This window comes from Neovison vison, chromosome 12, assembly GCF_020171115.1.
Source record: "Neovison vison isolate M4711 chromosome 12, ASM_NN_V1, whole genome shotgun sequence".
Classification (NCBI taxonomy): Eukaryota; Metazoa; Chordata; class Mammalia; order Carnivora; family Mustelidae; genus Neogale; species Neogale vison.
This window is the reverse complement of record NC_058102.1, coordinates 6,800,999-6,821,159: the sequence shown is the minus strand read 5'-3', so window position 1 is coordinate 6,821,159 and position 20,161 is coordinate 6,800,999. Positions and strand designations below refer to the sequence as shown.

At 54.3% G+C, this 20,161-nt stretch overlaps 1 protein-coding gene and 1 non-coding gene across 3 annotated transcripts; both read left to right on the top strand.

The window, feature by feature from the left end:
- The first annotated feature begins 739 nt into the window (after positions 1–739).
- On the top strand, positions 740–20,047 carry SEPTIN3 (septin 3). 2 transcript variants are annotated; one of them, XM_044227845.1, is made up of 11 exons: positions 740–820; positions 5,327–5,518; positions 8,911–9,039; positions 9,474–9,555; positions 10,532–10,669; positions 12,053–12,170; positions 13,086–13,181; positions 14,759–14,855; positions 16,155–16,206; positions 16,484–16,577; positions 18,709–20,047. In XM_044227845.1, exons 1-11 carry the CDS (start codon positions 811–813, stop codon positions 18,772–18,774), a joined length of 1,074 nt encoding a protein of 357 aa, XP_044083780.1. In that variant the 5' UTR covers positions 740–810; the 3' UTR covers positions 18,775–20,047. The 2 variants fall into 2 exon arrangements, with proteins under 2 accessions (XP_044083780.1, XP_044083779.1); XM_044227844.1 differs by having other exon boundaries at positions 741–820; positions 14,756–14,855.
- On the top strand, positions 7,895–8,077 carry LOC122892706. Its single transcript, XR_006381448.1, has one exon. It is a non-coding gene; the product is annotated as a U2 spliceosomal RNA (small nuclear RNA).
- Positions 20,048–20,161: the final 114 nt, after the last annotated feature.

The following is a 20,161-nucleotide window of genomic DNA, read 5'->3' as shown; positions in this document are numbered from 1 at the left end:
TGGCAATGAGCTGTCTTTAATGTTGACTGAATGCATGGACATTTTTTTCTGATGGGTAAATTGAGGCTCAGGAAAGTTCCTGACCACCTCAAGGTCATAGGGCTCATCATCCAGAAGCCAGGCCTGGAACCTGGGCCCCTGACTCAGGGCTCCGCAGGCGCCGGCGCCTGGGCAGAAACGCGCTGAGCCCGCGCAACATCCCCACCGGCGCGTGACCCGCGCGCGCACCGCGACTCGCGGCTGTCACCGATCCTCCGCGCCCCCGCCCCGCCCCAGCTTGCAGGGTAAGAGGCGGGGAGCGGGATGGGGGGTGCAGACAGGGATCGAGACTGGGATGCGGGCACCTCCCCCGGCGCGGCATCCGGAGCGGCAGACACAGCGCCCCCGCGCGCCTCCCGGGCTGCCTGCAGCCGGGACCCGGTACCCGCTCCCGCGTGCGGGCGGCGGAGAGCGGGTGCGGGAGCGGGCGCCGTGGGAGGGGGAGGGGCTCTCGGCGGGGCCGGCAGGCGCGCGGGTCACGTGGTGAGGGTGGCAGCGGCAGCGGCGGCGGCGGCGGCGGCGGCGGCATCGGTACGCGCGGGCAGGGGCAGCGGCGCCAAGCGAGCCGAAGCGAGGTCCCCGGCGGGCGCGGCGGCGCGGGGCGCAGGGGCGGCGCGGCCGGGCCGCGGGCCGGGCGGGTGGGCGGAGAGCGCGGAGGGGCGAGGCCCGGCTGCAGGGGCCGCTCTGCCCAGGGGGAGCCCGCGCCCCGCTCAGCCTTGCAGCCCCGCGCCCTGAGCATCTCCCCCGAGGAACGGAGACAAAGGAGGATTCATGTCCAAAGGTAGGGCGGCTGGCCGGGCCACCGGCGCCCGCTGGGAGGAGGCTGCGGCCCCGAAAACCCCGGCTGGAGGTGCTGCCAGAGGGAGGGTTGCTGCGCGGAGGAGCCCACGCGCGGTGACATATGCACGGACACACGCACACACCCCAGGGGATACATGCCCGGAGAAACGCACACATGGGATCGCGGGGAGTTCTAGAGGCCCACGGAGGTACGAGCAGGGACCCAGATGCGCACAGAAAACCCCACGCTAGGGCACATGCATACACATGCACACCACGCACAGGTATCGGGGCCACGGACAGCCAGATGAGAGACCTGTGCGCTGACACATAGGCCCCTTCCCCCACACACAGGCGCACACTGAGACAGGCACCAGCTGGTGGTCTCCAAGGGAACTCATTGGCCTCCAGAGAACTGGGATGGGGGAAGGGGGTGTCCCAGGGCCCTTTGCAACTGTGAATGGGAAAGGATCGAGATGTCTTAGGTGATTCGTTTTCTAAGAGCAGGGCTGGAGCTGCGGTGGTCTAGAATTGGTCTGGAATTGCCTCTGCCGGTGGGGGTGGGGTCTTGGAGGCTGCTAGGGCTGGGAGCAGGGGAAGATCTCCAGCCCTGGAAGGGAGGAAGAGACCCCTCCCACCCCACTCCTCGCTGAGCCGAGGAGGCAGGTGCTATTCCGGAAAGATCCCCTCCCCCTGCTGCCACCTTCCCAACAGAGGGGTGGGGTCCCTGGGCCAGACAAAGACAAAGCCATTATTTGCCCGTGTAAAAGAAAGCGCTGGGGTCCTTGCTTGGCACGGGGAGGGGGGGGTGCTGTTTCTGTGGGGGCCTCAGCCAGAGCTGAGTCAGGTGGACAGTGCATCTCCCTAGAGCATTGATGGGGCAGGTGGCACCTGGCAGGGGGTGACCAGACAGACCCCCCACCTCTCCAGAAAGCCTGGGAGAGCTGGGAGCTTAGGAGGACCCCAAAGGACCAGCTAGGCAGGGTGGCACTTGAGCTATATCCTACTGTGACCTTCATCCTTAGCTCATCCCACCCTTAGGGAACCCCTGTCCAATCCCTGTAGTAGGGAGAGACAGGGTTGCTCTTAACAGAGTCTGCTCTCTTGACCGTGGCCTACCGAGGAGCCATTTGCTGGCCGGTGGCGGGGGGGGTGGGGGCTCAGCTGGTCTGCAAAGGGAGCAGCCTGTGAGGGAGAAGAAAAGTGATGGTTCTAAAGTGACGTCTGGCTCCCTGCGAGGCATCTGTCCATCCGTCCATCCAACCATCCATCCATGGACATCTGCCTCCTTGCCAGGCGTCTGTCCATCCATCCATCCATCCATCCATCCATCCATCCCTCAGTCCATTGCTGAGTGCCTGTGTTATGTTAGGTTCAATGGGGCACAGAGATCAATGAGACACGACCCCTTCCCTGAAGAAGGATGGGCCTGTGTTCAATGCCAGGTAATTTGTATCCATGCTTTGTATAACTTTCACAACAACCTGGCAACGTAGGTAATGTGCCCATTTTCCTGAGGAGAAAACTGAGGTTCACAGAGGTCATCCAGCTGGGAGTTAAGCCTGGGCCAGATGCCCATCTGGGGTTGGCATGGTAGGACCAGGGCTGCTTTCTGGGCTAGGGATGGAGCTACGGAATTCCTCTCCAGAGCAGCATCATCCTGTGCCCTGGGAATGGTGTGCTTCTCAGGCACCCTCACCACACAGTGGACCCTTGGGGGCGAGGACCTTGTCTGGGGTCCAGAAGTATCTTTGGCATGAAGTCTAGGGTTGGCTGGAGTAGGTTTCCATTTGGCAGCACATGGAATGTCCTGGAATTGGGGTGCCCGGTGGCTCCATTGTTAAAGCATCTGCCTTTGGCTCAGGTCATGATTCTGGGGTCCTGGGATCGAGTCCCACAGCAGGCTCCCTGCTTAGTGGGAAGCCTGCTTCTCCCTCTCCCACTCCCCATGCTTGTGTTCCCTCTCTCTCTGTCAAATAAATAAATAAAAATCTTAAAAGAAAAATGTCCTGGAAGGGATGGAGTGAAGGAAAGAACCTGATGGGTACAGGGTACGGGGGGACCAAGGAAGCACAGAAGAGGGCCACGCGTTCAGGCAGGAAAACAGAGGCTTTTCTAGAGGTAGGCCTTGAGCCCAGTGGTGAAGAAGGAGTAGGTGTCAGCCAGGGGCTGGAGTGGCCAAGGGCCGTCCAGCAGAGGTTGTGGCATAGTGACCCACCGCGTGTCTGCCGTGCGCGCGGCTGACGGGTGGTTGTGGGTAGCATGTGGCTGGCATGTAATCGGCCCAGGGTTGGGAGAGGGTGACTTGCCAGCAGACAGGCCCCACGGTGTGTGCACGGGTGCGAGGAGGTGCTTGCTGGTTCTAGAAGTTGCCTGGGAATGTGGGGGGCGGCCCCCTTCTCGCAACCAGCGTCCGTCTTTTGGGAAGGCTCTTTTAGGATGCTGCCATCGACGGGCTCGAGCTGAGCCAGCCATAGGGAGGGCACCCCCTTTTCAAGGATACTAACAAAATCTCCCGAAAATAAATACAAGGTTCACTTTCCAAGTCTGTAAAATAGTATGGGACACCCCCCCTGCCCTCCGATGGATCTGTCTCACACCATGGCTTGTGAGAACTAGTGGGCTTGGCTGTAGAGGCAGGGGGGGAAGTGGCCTGGGCCAGCCGTGGCGGCAGCTGGGCAGGGAAAACGGGGCGCGGCCCCCGGTGCAGGTGTGCTGAGTGAGGCCCGGAGCCACGTGCAGAGAGTGGAGGAGCAGGCCAGGCTGTGAGAGTCAGCTGCCGCAGGGATGAGCCAATCTTGCGGCCCGCCTGGAGCCGTCTGGCTGGCAACAGCTTCCTGGGAAGCAGGAGGGAGCCACGCCAGGCCCTGGGGAGGTCCCGAGGCTTTGTCAGATTTGGCTGTGCCTGGGAGTGACAAGGAAAGAACAGCTTCCCATTGGGAGAGAGAGAGTCTTGCCAAGACTGGTGGCCGGACCAGGTGGTGGGGGTACAAGAACAGACTCCTGGCTGAGTCTGGGGGTGGGGGAGGGAGGCCCTCCTGTCCCCTCCCCCTCTTGCCCATCTGCTGCTCCATCAGCTCTCCCCGGGAGCCTGAGACTCTGCAGGAACCCCAGGATTCCAGAATGGCAGCGCTGGAAGGGGTCCTGGAGAGAGCGCGGAGTCTGATAACTATGTTGTGTAATTAGCATCGCTTGCCCACATCCCCCTCATTTGCCCTCTGGACAAGCTGGTGAACTTGAAAGGGGCACAGGGGGCAAGACGGTCTGGAAGTGTGGGGGTTTATGCTGCTGCTTCTGGGTATCGTAGCTCTTGTGATGTTCACCGCAGCCTCAATCATGATCCTAGTTTATAGATGAGGACACAGGCTTGGGGGCGGGGCGGGGAGTGGTGATTTGCCCAAGTCCACACATCCGGCAACTAGCAGGCTCGGTCCATGTCACCACATATACCCATTTTATGGATGGGAAAATGGAGGTGTTCTATACTGAAGCCTGCCCTGGAGGACATTGGCCCGGTGAGGAAATACACAGATTTCCCTTGTGCACGAACATGCCTGTGACCTGCCAGACCCAGAGGGATGTTGACCTTTCCCTTCTAGGGAATGGCTCTGTCCTTAGCCTCCCCTTTCTTTTGCCACCCACCATCCCAAGAACACACTGTGTCATCTTAGGCAAGGCGCTGCCGCAGGCTGGCTGTGTCTCATCCCCTCCCCACTGGTCAAAAGGAGAGACTAATTCTTCCCACAGATTTAAAACTATGGCTAGGATGGTGTCGGACTTCTCAAGGCATAGACACCCCGACTTTGCAATGGTGCTTATGGAACAGAGGGGACACTGAGGCTGGGGGCAAGAGTGATGCTCCTGCGGTGTGAGGGGGGAGCCGAGCCCTGTTTGCTTCTATAAGACAAAGCAACTGAGGTCGGTGACAGTCAGTAGAAGTTAGGTCCAGTATCCTAAAAGGTCTTAGCCCTTTATTTGAGGAGGCAGAATTCAGGTCAGAATAACCCCAGACATATCTTAGATTGGTGGTTCTCCACTAGGGTTATGCTGTCCCCAGGGGACATTTGGCACTGTGTACAAATACTTTTGGTTGTCACAACTGGCATCTAATAGAGGTCAGGGGGGCCACTGCACATCCTACAGTTCATGCCCCCCCCCCAGTAATTATCCAGACCCAAATGTCAACAGGGCCAAGGTGAAGTCCCTGGATTAGATACATAGATGCGCTTTGGGGCAGCGAGTACACCAGAAAGTGCCCCAGCAGCTGGAGAGGCTGGGCACTGATCCTGATCTGGCATTTGATTTGCTCTATGTCTTGGGGAAGTCCTTCTCCCCCGCCCCCCAGGCCTCAGTCTCTCCATCTGTGACATGAGGGATCCATGCTGGATGGCACCTAAAGTCCCTTCCAGTCCCAACTCTGTATGATTCTGTATCAAGAGACTAATACTATGACTTCCACATGACTTCTGTTTTCCCCCAGCCCACCTCTCCCCCTTTGGCTTTGCAGGGCTCCCAGAGACCAGGACGGACGCAGCCATGTCAGAGCTGGTGCCTGAGCCCAGGCCTAAGCCGGCAGTGCCCATGAAACCCGTCAGCATCAACTCCAACCTGCTCGGCTACATTGGCATTGACACCATCATTGAGCAGATGCGCAAGAAAACCATGAAGACTGGTTTCGACTTCAACATCATGGTGGTCGGTATGCAAGGCCGTGGGGTCACTGGAGGCCATGCTGGTGGGCAGCACTGAGGATCCTGTCTCCATCCCTAGGCTGGACCTTGGCCCTGGCTTTCCTAGGATAAGCTCTTTCCAAGAGGAGAGATTTCACTATGTTGATCACAAAAGCCTGACTCTCTTCTCCCCAGAAGACTTGCTAATCCAGGGCTGGGAACTGTGGATAGATGGTCTGCCTGACCCCAATACCAGTAGGTGGACACAGGCAGCCTCTTAGCCCTACTCAGCCAGTTTTTAGGTGTGTGGCACAGGGAAATCATCAGTGTCTTTTCCACTGGTATCAGATGGAGGGTGGTCTTCTTTCTGATCTTCTGTAGTGCTTGAAACCTTAAAGAGCATTTGCAGGACATTGATTGGTCACTAAATGCAGGTCACAGCATTTAAGAGCAGGAAGGGACCTTTGCCTGATATTAGTGAGATATTCACTCAATTGCTGAAACAGGGACCTGGACATCTTTCTTTCTCCCTTATTTCATTCCATCAGCCATCAGGACCTGCCAGTTTTCCCTTGTAAATCTCTCTGAAGTCTGCCCATGTCTGTCTTTCTCCGCTGTGACCACTCCGAGCTAAGCTAGGCCTCCCACCTAGATTGCCACAGCTCCCTGACTCAGTGCTGCCCAAAGAGAAGGAGGTGGCTGGAGTTTAAATCATCTAGAAAGTCTTGCTGTTAAGAAAAAAAAAATCAGGTGAACTAAATAGTTTGTTCAGTGTTATGGTCAATATATTTTCTGGTGCAAATTTCTTTTTAAAATTTTTTTTTTAAGATTTTATTTATTTATTTGACAGAAAGAAATCACAAGTAGGCAGAGAGGCAGGCAGAGAGAGAGAGAGGAGAAAGCAGGCTCCCTGCTGAGCAGAGAGCCGATGTGGGGCTCGATCCCAGGACTCTGGGATCATGACCTGAGCCGAAGGCAGAGGCTTTAACCCACTAAGCCACCCAGGCACCCCTCTGGTGCAAATTTCTTACCTCAAGAACGAGTAGCAAATGGTTCAGGGACCATGGTCCCGGGCCACACTCTGGCATTGACCCTCCTGCTCCTCTGCCTTCTTTCTGTTTCAAACCATTGTTCACCAGTGACTGAATAATTTTCCCAACCTGCAGAACTCATCAGGTCCCCCATCCTGCTTAAAACCCTTCAGTAGATTTAAGGGCTTAAACTCCTAGCCTGGCCTGGTGCTCTCTTTCCATTCACTTCTTACCACTAACCATGTAGCATTCTACTCTTCATTGGTAAGTTCTGGACTTGGAGTGTTCTTTCCAGCTTCTGAACCTTTGACCATTCCCTCTGTCTAGAACCCCATTCCAGCTTCTCAGGGGTCTTTCAAAGTTTCTCTGCAGGTTTTGACTTAGTTGTTGCTTCTTCCGAGAAGTCCTCCTTTATTATTCCAGAGGGACTGGATTACATTCCCTTCAGTTTGCTGCCATAATACCTTGTGGTTCCCTCTTTCATGGTGATTATGGCGACATATCATAACTACCCGCTTGTGTTTTGGTCTTCCTCAAACTAAACGACTTTTTTTATTTTTTAAGATTTTTATGTATTTATTTGACAGACAGAGATCACAAGTAGGCAGACAGGCAGGCAGAGAGAGAGTGGGAAGCAGGCTTTCTCCGAGCAGAGAGCCCGATACGGGGCTCGATCCCAGGACCCCAAGATCACGACCTGAGCCGAAGGCAGAGGCTTTAACCCACTGAGCCACCCAGGCGCCCCCTAAATGGCTTCTTGAGGGTAAAGATGTTGTCTTGTTTGCCTCTCTGTCTCCAATTCCAGCACAGCACTTAGCACTCAGGAGTACTTACTGAGCAAATAACCTCAGAAATTATCCAGACCGGGAACAGCAAGGAGAAGCTGTGCAGGCTGCTTCTCTCCCCAGCAGCGCCACAGGGAGAGACATTGCTGGTCAGTCCCAGCTCACATTCAGGACTGAGCCCACAGGTAGCCTTTTTAACATATTGGCCTGGGTGGCTACAGTTGATTGATCAGTTGGAATAAGACATGCCCCTTATCTGCTATCCCTGGTCTCATCCAGTTCCCTCCCTTGCCATCACTTGTCAGTAAGGAAACTAGAAGAGTGAACACGGCTAGTCCCAGGTGTTCAGGGAAACAGCAGTGTTGGGTCTGGAGCTTTTGGGTCTCATCAGCCTCCCAATATACCACAGGCATGTTCTAGACCAGCACTTCTAACTTTACTGTGTATGTCATTCATCTGGGAGAGTCCTGTCAAAGGGCAGATTCTGAATGAAAGGGCCTGGGCGGGGCCTGGGATCCTGCATTTCCTGCAAGGGTGCAGGTGACGCTGGTGCCACTGAGCAGATGTAGGGCTTGTGTGATCCTCGTGCATCGCTTCTCGGCCTTTTGGCTAAGATCAAGTGTAGCATCTGATCCTCGTGCACGTACAAGTTTGAGAAGCGCGGCTTGGACCAGTGGTTTTCAAGCGCCTTTTAGGTGCAGAGCTCCTCCTTGGAAGGAAATCTCTGGATTCTGCAGACTTGTGTAAAACAGGTCAAAATGGGGTGCCCAGGTGGCTCAGTCAGTAGAGCATGTGACTCTTGATCTCCAGGTCCTAAGTTCAAACTCCAAGTTCGGAGTGGAACGTATTTAAAAAAAAAAAAAAGAAATAGAAAAAAAGAAAAAGACGGGTACAAAGGGAGCGCTCATGAGGGAAGTGGAGGTGAGGGGCCGGCCCTGGCTGGTCAGCTGCCCCCTCCTCTCTCAGTGTCCTCTTGGGCATTTTTCTGGAATAAGGTACTAACAGCAGCACTAGAACGAAGAGTGGACACAGAACCGGGGGTTCCTTGGGTTCAAGGCTCTGGTCTTGCCTTTCTTAGTTATGTGACCTTGCACACATTTTATGTCAATCTCTCTGGGACCACTTGAGCTGGGGATAGGGAGAGTTCTGCTAGGGGATTCCCAGGGCTGTGGGATTCAAAGGCAGATTTGGCTAACAGATGTGAAAGTCTCGGATTCACTGAGGCAGCCTAGGAGGACAAAGTAGTTCTGTCATTCCGTTTAGTATTCGTAAAGACTAAAAGCTGAAGTCCAGCAGGCACAAAACAAGAAATCGCTGCACTAGACAAAGGCAGAAGTTGTTTCCCCTCCCCACGGTCCTGGGGCTCCAGGAAGGAGAGAACGTGGAATCCAACTGATGTTTCCCCAAGTCCCTCTCTGGTACCAGGGAAGCATTCCCATATGCCTGCTCTCCCACCCAGTCCTCTGCTTCCCCCCTGGGCGGTGAAGAGGGGGCAGGGCCTGGATCCAGGCTGTAGAATTCTGTAAGCTCGTAGGAGAGGCGGCAGGCTCAGGAGGTAGACACGGGTCTTCCCCACCGTGTCATCCTCCTCCTGTCTCGTGGCAGGTCAGAGTGGACTGGGCAAGTCAACGCTGGTCAACACACTCTTCAAATCCCAGGTGAGCCGCAAGGCCTCCAGCTGGAACCGGGAGGAGAAGATTCCCAAGACCGTGGAGATCAAAGCTATTGGGCACGGTGAGGACCAGGCGGGAACCCCTGTGGCCCCTGTTCGGAAGGTTCTCTGCCAGGGAGGGAGAGATGGGCCTACTGAGGAATGAGATAAATGGAAAGCAATCTCAAGACAGAAGAGAACGGAGGCCTAAGGTCTGTAGAACCAACTCCTTGGTCTAGAAAAGATGGGGGGGGATTAGAAATGGAGCTTGAGCTGATTGGTAGAGCATGGGTGGGATTCAAGCAGCAAGAAGCAGGGAAGGCATGCCAGGTGCAGGGAACAGCATGAACAGAGCTGCTGAAGTGGAAAGACCCTGAAATTGACTTTTCCCATAATTGGTCCTGAAGAAGGAAGGAGCCTGGGTCTCCCTGGATGGTAGCCAGCAGCACAGCCAGCAGCACAGCCAGCATCAGCCCGACGATTGACATCCCTGGTGCCTTTTCTGTTCACCCTCTAGTGATAGAGGAAGGCGGGGTCAAAATGAAGCTGACCGTCATTGACACTCCGGGCTTCGGAGACCAGATCAACAATGAAAACTGGTATATGTCTGCCTGCCTGTGAGATTTCTGCCCTGAAGACGCTGACCACGGTGCAGATTCCTTCATTTTGAGAACCATCTGCGCCCTCCATGCTGAGGGGCTAAGTGGGAAGGCGAGCTAAAGGATGGGAGATGGGGGCTTCGTGAAGAGCCCCAGGAAAGGGCCAAAGCAGAGGGAATTTTGGCTGTGGGATTGCCTGGAGGTGGCAGCAGGGCAGGGCAGACCCAAGGGGACCTGTGGCAAACATCTAGGCTGACCTGAAGTCTGTGGCTGAGCTTGGCCTGTAGGCAGTGTCATAACCCTGCATGACTAGAGGACACATGGGAATTTCCAGGAGGAGAACACCTCTGGGAATTCACAGAGCAAAGCAGCCATCAGCATCCCGCCAAGGATGTAGATGGAAAGTTGCAGGCGGAGATTTGCTCCCAGATAGGGACAGAGACCATGGTTCCTCTGTGAGGATGCTGGGGTCTGCCGCACACAAGGCAGGATTGCCAAACAACACAACTTAGAACAATCTTAGAAAAGCGACTGGTTGTCCTCTCCCCTGGTTATAGGGATATATAGGTTCCTATATGTCCTAGAGGGAGGCTCCTTAAAGGAGAAAGGTAGTGATAGCGTTGACAACGGTCACGATAATGTGTTGTGGCTGTGTTGAATACTTCCTATGTGCTGTTGCTGTGTTAAATAGTCCTTAATCCCTCCAGGCATGCATTGGTACTCAAAGAGGGGCTGAGACTTCCGCAGAGCCCCCTAGCTAATAAGGAATGGAGGTGGGGAGAGCGTGTGCTACCCTCTGGGGTGAGGTGGGGTTCTGCAAGTTCTTCTGGCCCAGTCAGAGGACCAGGTCCCCGTGAGAGTTCTGGCTTTGCTTAACAAGGAAAGCTATCCATGGGGGCCTGAGGGAGAGTGGCCAACAGGCCTTTCTTTCTGGGACATCCATCTGCTTTCTTCCCACCCACCCCTCCACCCCCAGCTGGGAGCCCATTGAGAAGTACATCAATGAACAGTATGAGAAGTTCCTGAAGGAGGAGGTCAACATCGCCAGGAAGAAACGGATCCCCGACACTCGTGTCCACTGCTGCCTCTACTTCATCTCCCCCACGGGACACTCGTACGTACCAGTCCCTCCCCCCATGACTGTGGCTCACTCTGGTTTGTGTCAGCTGTGCCCGCTCTGTCATGGAGAATCGACACCCCCAGATGGGCCCTGCTGCCATCAGGGCCCTGTGATCGCCTGGACTTTCCCCCAGAGAGTGTGACTTTCCTACCAGGAGAGTAAAGCCGACCGAGCCCAGCCCCCATGTTGCCCACTGGTGTTCTAGCACAACTGTGCCAGTGGGGGGGGGGGGTTTCTGCATGTGAGCCTAGAGGGCTCCTCGTCTATACAGGAGATCTGCTTTGCACAAGGCTGGGGTGGGGGGAGGGGTGGGCAGCAAGAAGAGTGAAACGGGGAGGGGCAGGGCGACTAGATCAGGTGGGCGTTTTGGGGGGGCATGGGGTCCAGCTGTAGGCATTTGGTGAGTGGGCCTCCCAGCGTGTCTAGAGATGAAGGCTGGTGATGAGCAGGTGTGCAGGGAAGTCCAGTTGTGAGTGACAGAAGGGCCGAGTGCCGGTGAGTGCCAGTGTGGGATGGAGAGATCCTGGTGGGCAAGCACGCGAGCTTCCATAACTTACTACTACGCCTAACTGCTGGGCCAGGGTTCAGTTCTTGAGTGGATGACATGAGCCAGGCGGTGTCCCGATTTTGGAAGAACTGGGTACTCAGCAGGTGTTCGATGGTGGGGTCTAGGAACTCAATAAGAAGATTAGCTTTATTGCTCCCTAGAATGTGGACTCATTGTAGATCAAGCCCTCAGATAGCCTGACTTAGTAAGTCACCAGACTGGGAACTAGAGCCAGATGGGGGACCCCAGAGCCCAGGGTGAGGGCCAAAGCCCCCAGCTGGGCCCTGCAGGACTAAGCATAGGCTGGGAGAAGGCCCGTCAGAGGGGCTGTCCTGGGTGCCTGGCTGGCTCAGTCCGTGGGGCAGGCGACTCTCAGTCAGGAGGGTTGTGAGTTCAAGCCCCGTGTTGGGGATGGAGATTACTTAAAAAAAAATGCTGTCCTATATGGATAATAAGATATATCAGTAACCATGACACAAGGACTTAAAGGGACATAAAGGCAGAGATGACAGTCCATGGCTATTCCCAAGAGAAAAAGATCCCCATGGCAGGAATGCTGTCCTGAAGGAGCTGTTTGAGCAGGGCTGCGGGAGGGGCGGGATTTGAAGCAAAGGGGAGACCGTAGTCTCTGCCCTGTGGGGCAGACGGTTGCAGCCTGTTCCGCAGGCAGTGAGACTCTGGGAGCGAGTCATGGAGAAGGAGCAGCCCCTTGGCCTCAGCCAGGTTCCCCGCCCAGTCCCTCCTGTCCCAAGGGTGGCCCTGGCGTGGTGGCCATGGCGGAGTGGGGGAAGGCAAGGTGGCTCTGACATCCCGCCTTCTCTGGGCCCCAGCTTGCGACCCCTCGATCTGGAGTTCATGAAGCACCTCAGCAAAGTTGTGAACATCATTCCGGTCATTGCTAAGGCTGACACCATGACCCTGGAGGAGAAGTCTGAATTCAAGCAAAGGGTGAGAAGGCCCCTCCTCCTTTTCCTGTCCCCACCCTTCCTTCCCTTCCTCTGCTCCAAGCCGTGTCCTATCCTTGGTCATTATAGCCCCCCTTCCCACTCAGCTCCCACTGAACCATTCAAGAGGCTAGGCTGGCTGTATCAAGGACCAATGTCAAAGACAAATTAGTAGCCTCAAGCTGCCTCCTTTCCACCCTCCAAACTTTCTGGAGAAGACCGTTGAACACATAAATCACCATGCAACTGGAAAGCACTCCTTGATGTTAGTTAGCGTGCTTGAGGGGCTAGAATAATTAATCACATGTCCGCTAGTCTTTATTAGTGTCTTCTATAAGTTTGTCCACATGCTGGATGCACAGGGACAGAAGTGGGGTCTTCAAAAAGACATTTGCTGCCTTTGAGAAACTTGTAATCAGGTGGAGCACTGGGGAGTTGCTGGACAGCTTCCTGGAGGAGGTGAGACTTAAGCCAAGCTTCGAGAAAGGACAGACCAGACAGGCTTGGGGTTGAGCCTCAACTCTCTTCCCTGCAAACAGCAATGTGACATACGGCAGCATGAGCACTGCCCTTGGGGAATCCCTACTCGGCTGTGCTGCTTGTCTAAACCCTAAGCTTCTGGACCCTGAGATGAGCAAGCCGTACCCTCCAGATTTTTCCTTGTCTCAGCCTGGGCTGTAGCAGCTGGATGACTGGGGCTGCCATTTAAGATCTTCCTGCTGCTCAGGGCCTTGGAGTTCAGAGATGACTGGATTAGCAAAGGCTGCACTCATCCCTCTGACTTCAGTGCGCACGCACACACACACACACACACACACACACACACACTCACACACGTGCACATGCATCACCACCCCCCCGGCCCGCCCTGCCAGTTATCCCGACACTTGGCTACCTTGCTTCTCTTCCTTGCCTCTAGGTCCGAAAGGAGCTTGAAGTGAATGGCATTGAGTTTTACCCCCAGAAGGAATTTGATGAGGATTTGGAGGACAAGACAGAGAATGACAAAATCCGGGTGGGTGTCCAGGGCTCTGTTCGGCACACAGATGTCCCCCTTGGAACCAGTGGGATGTGGATTGTGTCCCCCTTCTGTCTTGCCACCTGCTTTTCCCCTTTGGAACCCTCTGCCCCACCTTGCCTGACCCAGACCAGAAGCGATATGGGAGAGGATGAGGGGAAGGGCCCTGGCCAGGACTGTGAACCCTGAACCCAGAGAGCCAAGGTTTGCATCCATCCCCGGGCTACCCCAAAAGCCTCTTCTCCCCCCACAGGGCCTGGAAAAACAGGGTGTGGTTGATGGAAGAGCGTGGGCAGAAAGAACGTCCAGCAGGGGTCCAAGGTGTCCGTGCTCTAGTCAGAGCCCTGCCTCAGTTTCCCCTCTATAAGATGCAGAGTTCAGGCTAGGGGAGTGGCTTATAGGCATTTTATTCCCCCTAGAGGAACTCTTTTAAAAAATTAAACATTAGATAGAACTCTTGTTGTTTCATATAAAATATGAAAACAGAGCTGCTCTGGCTCAGGGATGTGCGCACAGAGCGCTGTCTTCTCCGCTATCCCTGGGCGTCTCCGGGGGATTTTTTTTTTTTTTTAATTTTCTTGACAGACAGAGATCACAAGTAGGCAGAGAGAGAGAGAGAGAGAGGAGGAAGCAGGCTCCCCGCCGAACAGAGAGCCCGATGCGGGACTCGATCCCAGGACCCCAGGATCATGACCCGAGCCGAAGGCAGAGGCTTAACCCACTGAGCCACCCAGGCACCCTGTTGTATGCAAATCTTAGATGTTTTTAAGACTTTCTCAAGTCTTTCTGAAACACTCAGCCCGATTTTCAGAGAAACCATTCTCCACGGTCACACATCCTTGGCTTAAATCATAGTTTTTCCAAGAGCAAGTGGAATGCACATCAAGCAAATGGATTTGGGAATATATACAACCCACTTGGGGGGAACAGAGGAGCCTACGGAGCTCCAAAGGTGGAGGGCGGCGGACACGGACCTCTGCCTGCAGGTTTGATGGGAGGTAGCGTAAAACACGTAACTTGGCTATACCGTGGGTGCGTATCCCTAAAGAGCTGTCATTCTGTCCTAGCTGTTCCAAACCAAACCAAATGCATTAAAACTCCCTAAAAAATACAAAGCTTTCGGGCGCCTGGGTGGCTTGGTGGGTTGAGCCGCTGCCTTCGGCTCGGGTCATGATCTCGGGGTCCTGGGATCGAGTCCCGCATCGGGCTCTCTGCTCAGCAGGGAGCCTGCTTCCCTCTCTCTCTGCCTGCCTCTCCATCTACTTGTGATTTCTCTCTGTCAAATAAATAAATAAAATCTTTAAAAAAAAAAAATACAAAGCTTTCTCTGGTTGAAGGAAAGCCAACCTACCGAGGTTAACCCGCCAGACAGGGAGGGATGCGGCCAGGGCTGGACCCAGAACTTCAGAGTCCCTTTTAAGAGACACGCGCCTTGCCCTTGCCCATCAGGGGGATCACGGAATGGGCAGCGGAAGTGTGTAGTTCAAGGCCAGAGACCCAGGACCCTTGGGCATCCTGGCCGTGGCGGCCGGGACGGCAGGAGGCTGACATGCATGTGTGTGCTTTGTCAGCAGGAAAGCATGCCGTTCGCTGTCGTGGGAAGCGACAAGGAGTACCAAGTGAATGGCAAGCGTGTCCTTGGCAGAAAAACTCCCTGGGGGATCATTGAAGGTAATTCAGTGCCTCTTCTTGAAGAACTGGCCGTTGCGGGTACGTTATGCTTACTTACTCAGCCTCTAGAGTTCAGGGCACTGTCCTGGCACGTCGGATACGACACCAGTGCCAGCCAGACCCTGCTGTAAGGAGCTTACAGTCTAACTGGGAAGATGAGTGTCAGAGGCAGGCAGCGGTCAAGGCTGGTTTAACACCTGACTGGGAGGCCCTGACCCATGCCTCAAAGGAGTGGAGGACATGGAGAGACTAAAAAGCACTGGAAAACCGCAGGAAGGTTTTCACATGAAAGGGGACGTGATCTGACAAACCGCTGAAGGGTGTTTCCGAGGTGGTCGTTTTCGTTTTGTTGCGAATGGGTGTGACCTTGAGAAGGTCAATAACGATTCTGGAAGGTTTCAAAGAATTGCTTCGGTGATCTTGTTCAAGCATGCCCACCCTCTGTGGGGAGCAGGGGAGGCGTGCCTGTCCTCAGAACATTAGCCCCCGAGGGTCTGGAGCCTCAGACAGGGGAAGGGTCTTGCTGAAGATCACACGACTTGTTAGCGGTTGAAACTGAGATTTTAGAGCCGGAGGTCAAGGCCACAGCTGAGTTGATTTTAATTCCCAAACCAAGTTCGTCCCATTGGATCACATTGTTTCTCGTTGGCCGATGACCCTGTGTTGGGATTTTTTTTTTTTTTTAAATTTTATTATTTTTTTTTTATTTTTTTTTAAGATTTTTTATTTATTTATTTGAGAGAGAGAGACAGTGAGAGAGAGCACGAGCGAGGAGAAGGTCAGAGAGCGAAGCAGACTCCCCATGGAGCTGGGAGCCTGATGTGGGACTCGATCCCGGGACTCCAGGATCACGCCCTGAGCCGAAGGCAGTCGTCCAACCAACTGAGCCACCCAGGCGTCCTGGGATTTTTTTTTTAATGGCATTTTCTCATCCATCTTGAGCTAGAATCATTTATGAGGATGTCTGTCCTGTCCATTAGATCGTGGGACTAGAGCCTTCGTGTCCTAGTCCCCTTCTCCCACAACGCGTGGCACACGGCTTGCAGAGAGTAGCTACTCAAATCTGTATTGAGTTAGAGTCACCATATAGCGTGTGACCTTTTCTAAGATGGCTCGGCTGTTACGTTTGGCGTGTGTTCCTCTCTTCCAGTCAGGCCATAAGCTCCTCGAGGATAGGAATTGTGTCTGAGGCCTTGGGCCAGTTTTTAGAAGCCCTGTGTGACCTGAACAACAGAAGTGAGCCTGCTGGGTGTTGCTGCATTAGTGGAATGACCGCCTGTTGTTCTGTTTTGTTCACAGTGGAAAACCTCAACCACTGTGAGTTTGCCTTGCTCCGAGACTTTGTCATCAGGTGAGATGCGCCCGTTCCCTCAGAGGGTGGCTTTACTTGTTGGTCAGGAGGCCATCCCTTCAGCTCTGCTTCCTCTGACAGAGCGCTCTGCGCCCCGTTCCTAGTCCCATCATGAAGCAGAAGGGGCCAAAGACGTATTTTTATTTTCTCTCTGGCCCGGGTCCCAGTCATTGGGCCTAGGCCATGGGCGTGAAGCACGGGCCTCAGGTGTGGGTCTGTCTCTTCCTCCTCCTGCCCATAACCGCACCCCTCTCTCTCCTCACCCCGTGTCCTTCAGGACCCACCTCCAGGACCTCAAGGAAGTGACACACAACATCCACTACGAGACCTACAGGGCCAAGCGGCTCAATGACAATGGAGGCCTCCCTCCGGTGAGCGTGGACACAGAGGAAAGCCACGACAGTAACCCCTGACGGCCCCTTTCTCTGTATCATCACACATCCTTGCTTTTCCACACACACATCCCAGTACCACCACCAACCACCTTCTTGCTTTCTACTCTGTCCCGCAGGCCTGTCTGGTGTTTGTGGAGTTTGTCTACAGTGTGTGTGTGTGTGTGTGTGTGTGTGTGTGTGAGAGAGAGAGAGAGAGAGTGTGTGTGTGCGTGTGTGTGTGTGCGTGTGTGTGTACCTGCGCAGGGGTGAGGTATTTTCACTGCCTTCCCTGGAAGGTCCCTTGTAAGTTTGGTTCCTCCATGGCTGTCCGTTATCTGTCTCCTTTCCTTGTGTCCCAGAACCAAGCTGTGCGCCTCACTCAAGAGGTTTTGGGGGAGGTTTCACTTAAAAATGATGGGGAACAAGTGAGCGGCGGGTAACTCTTTCTTATCTCTGAACCGCCCACAACGGGGATGGCAGAGACTCTCTAAGGACAGCTTTGGAGCTGGACCTGGTGGGGGAGGGGGTGGGAGGTGGCCGTCTAGGGTAAGGCTGGGCCTTCCTAGGAGTGGGAAGGTCGAAGGAGAGCAGAGTAGGTGGGAGCTGGGCTCCTGCAGAAAAGAGAAGTGGGAAAGAGAGCTCCACCCTTCAGTGTGTGTCGTCTCCACTGTCTCCACTGTCGGAAACCCGCCACCTGTCACCGTCCGGCCTGGTGGCAGTCCGCTGCCTTCCACACGCACCTCGCCTCACTCCCCTCTGCTCCCAGCTTCTCCCCCTTCCCACACTCCTTCATCCTGCTCCTCTCTGTGACTTCTTCCACTCGCTTTGGGTCTAACCCGTCTTAGCTACATTCCTATATGTAGGATATATGCCCCAAAAGGCCTTCAGGCCACTTTAAAATAAAATCACAGCCAACCACGTGACAGTGCCCACCGGGATTACGAGAGAAATCAGACCCACAGAGACTCGAGAGGGAAAGTTTCCACAGCGCATGGCGGACCCGTGTGGGCCCAGGCAGAGGAGGAAACACGACGAGTTACCCAGTTCCCAGTATCTGGCTCGAGAAGCACATGCGCTGGTCCAGTGAGACAACCTTTGGGCACTGAGTTCTAGAAGAATTAGGTCTAAAGACGTCTCAAGAGCAGTACACAATCTTTGCCTTTCTCTGTGGTTGGGCTTCAGAGGCAAATGTGAGACAACACCTCACTTTTCTCCATCAGGGGTCTTCCTCCCCCAAAAGTTGGCTTCTCTACTGCTGGCTTCTCATTCATGCTTGACCCTCTCTGGGCTTCTGTTCTCTCTCACTGTGCATGTCTGTCTGTCTGTCTGTCTCTGCTTTTCCTCGCTTTCCCCCTCCTGACTCCTGCAGACATTCCTAACGAAACTCACAATCATACAGTCAGCCTTTTCTTGCCATTCCCTTCAGCTCTGCATTAAGGCCTAGATTTCCCCCGTTGGTTTTACAAACGAGTTCCTCTTCCTCCTTTAGTCTGTAAGGTGGCTGAAACTTGGGGCTGGGGAAACGGTTTAGCCTTAGGTAAGGGAAAACACCAACTAGCTGCCGTTTACAATGACCTCATACAACCTCCTGTTCCACCTCCGGGCCCAGCGCTCGGTGTTTTACTGGTCCACGACAAATCCCAGCATTTCTAATCTCTTATCACTCAGGTGCTAGGAAAACACATAGACTTCAGATCAAGATTCAGTGGGCCAGGGGAAAGAGGTGGGTGAACCCCAAAACCAGAGACCCAAAACCTATGGTCTCAGTCTTTCTTGGAGGCTCTTTACCAGTGCAATACACATAGTCCCGCACCCACAAAGTCACTGCAGGGTAAGCACCTAGCAGGATAGGACAGCAGCAGGGTTAAAGCACAGAGGTTGCTACATTTCAACAGGAGAGGGACCCCTGGGGTATACGGTGGGCAGTCATGTATGCAGACGTGGACTGGCCACCTAAGGCTGGCAGGGGAGGTCTAGTGGGGAGGGGCGGGCATTGGAGAGGCTGAGTAGAGAATGATGCTTGGCACCCCTACACCTGGACGTCAGCCTCTTCGGAGAAGCTGTGTTATGTGTCTGCTGCCAGCTGCTGGTCTCCACACCCTCAACCGTTCTCAACCCCCTCCTGCAGGGAGAAGGCCTCCTGGGCACTGTCCTTCCACCTGTGCCAGCCACCCCCTGCCCCACTGCTGAATGAAGGCCATTTCAAGCACTGCTTCTCCCTCCATTCCTCCCAGCTCTTATCGCTGCCGGGCTATGCCCTTTTTTAGAGCTGTGCTTGCCCAGCCCACCACCACCACAGCCCCCCTTCAGCTCTCAGCAGGTCGGAGGGGCCAGCTGTCTCTTTAGGACAGTTGCTTTCTCCCTGTATCCAAACCCCTCCCTGCTCCCCGTGGAATGGAGTTCTCGCCAGCCCAGCCCTCCTCCATCGTCTGTATCAGCCAGTCCCAGCCCATCTGTAGGGGGAAAGAACTCATCAAGAGCTCCTTCTGCCCTTGGACACCCATACCAGCTACTTGTCACCATCTCCGAAGGGAAATGGCATTGCTCCCTGTCCATTCATCTGCATGAGCTACTCTTGGCTTCCTTCGAGGGTCAAGAAAGCAACTTTTCTGCTTGTCAGATTTGTGGATGTCAGCCGTGTGAGCCCCAGTGTGGGACAAGGGTGTCTCCTTCATTGCTTACAGCTTATTTCTAATGATGGGTCACTATGGATGTGGGGGGAGCCAGGCCTAGGGTCATTTTAAAATAAAAACCACCACTTGTAGCTGGCCCAGAGTTCAGCTTCACACTCGCCCCACCCTGTAAGGCAGCCACTTAGAGTGGTTTTCCTGGAGAGACATCTCTGGAATTGACTTCCTTACCCTCAAACTTTAAAAAAGAACCAAACACAGACATAAACCTCCAGAAACCCGTGGGATGTGAACTCTAGGAAGAAAAAACAAAAAGCACCCTTCTGTCCACTTAGCAATAAGAGGGATCTCTTCCCACCTACCCTGACTACTCCTGCTACCTGCTACCTTGACCTTCACCCTGCTAATGTGAGTAATGAATTAGCCTGGCCTCAGTTGGTCACTGTAGGCTAGTGGAAAATACCCAGTGGAGGGCAAAGCCCCCCATCAGATGCATGAATGTTTGCGAATGTTGGCTGCCACTGCCCCACATACTATGTCTTTATGGGATCCCCCTCCCCGCCCACCTCCGCCATCTCTACCTGGACACTACTTTCTCAAAGGCTGGTGACTTGTGGGCCATTCATCTACAACTAAGTCCTGATGGAGCAAGAGGCCCAAGCCTAGGGGATGCAAGAACGACCCATTTCTTAAATGTTACCAGTCCCAGCCAACCTTTGGGTGACATTATGGTTAAATTTCCCAATTGAAAACAAGCCAACAGACACTCCAACTGGTTGTATAAATGTTGCTAGACTTTATGTGTTGTACAACTAAACATTGCTGTTTGAACAAGAACTGTCTGGCCTGTGTTTCATTTGTGCTCCTCACTCCTTGGCCGAATCAGCCATTACAGGGTGGAGGGTGAGACAGGGACCGTCTTGGTAAGAAGCAGCCACAGGAATCATAGGT

Bases quoted from the DNA above. Each gene is read 5' to 3' on its own strand.
- SEPTIN3 (XM_044227844.1), top strand. The intron at 9,040-9,473 runs GTGAGGACCAGG...TTCACCCTCTAG, and splicing joins GATCAAAGCTATTGGGCACG to TGATAGAGGAAGGCGGGGTC. The intron at 10,670-12,052 runs GTACGTACCAGT...TCTGGGCCCCAG, and splicing joins ATCTCCCCCACGGGACACTC to CTTGCGACCCCTCGATCTGG.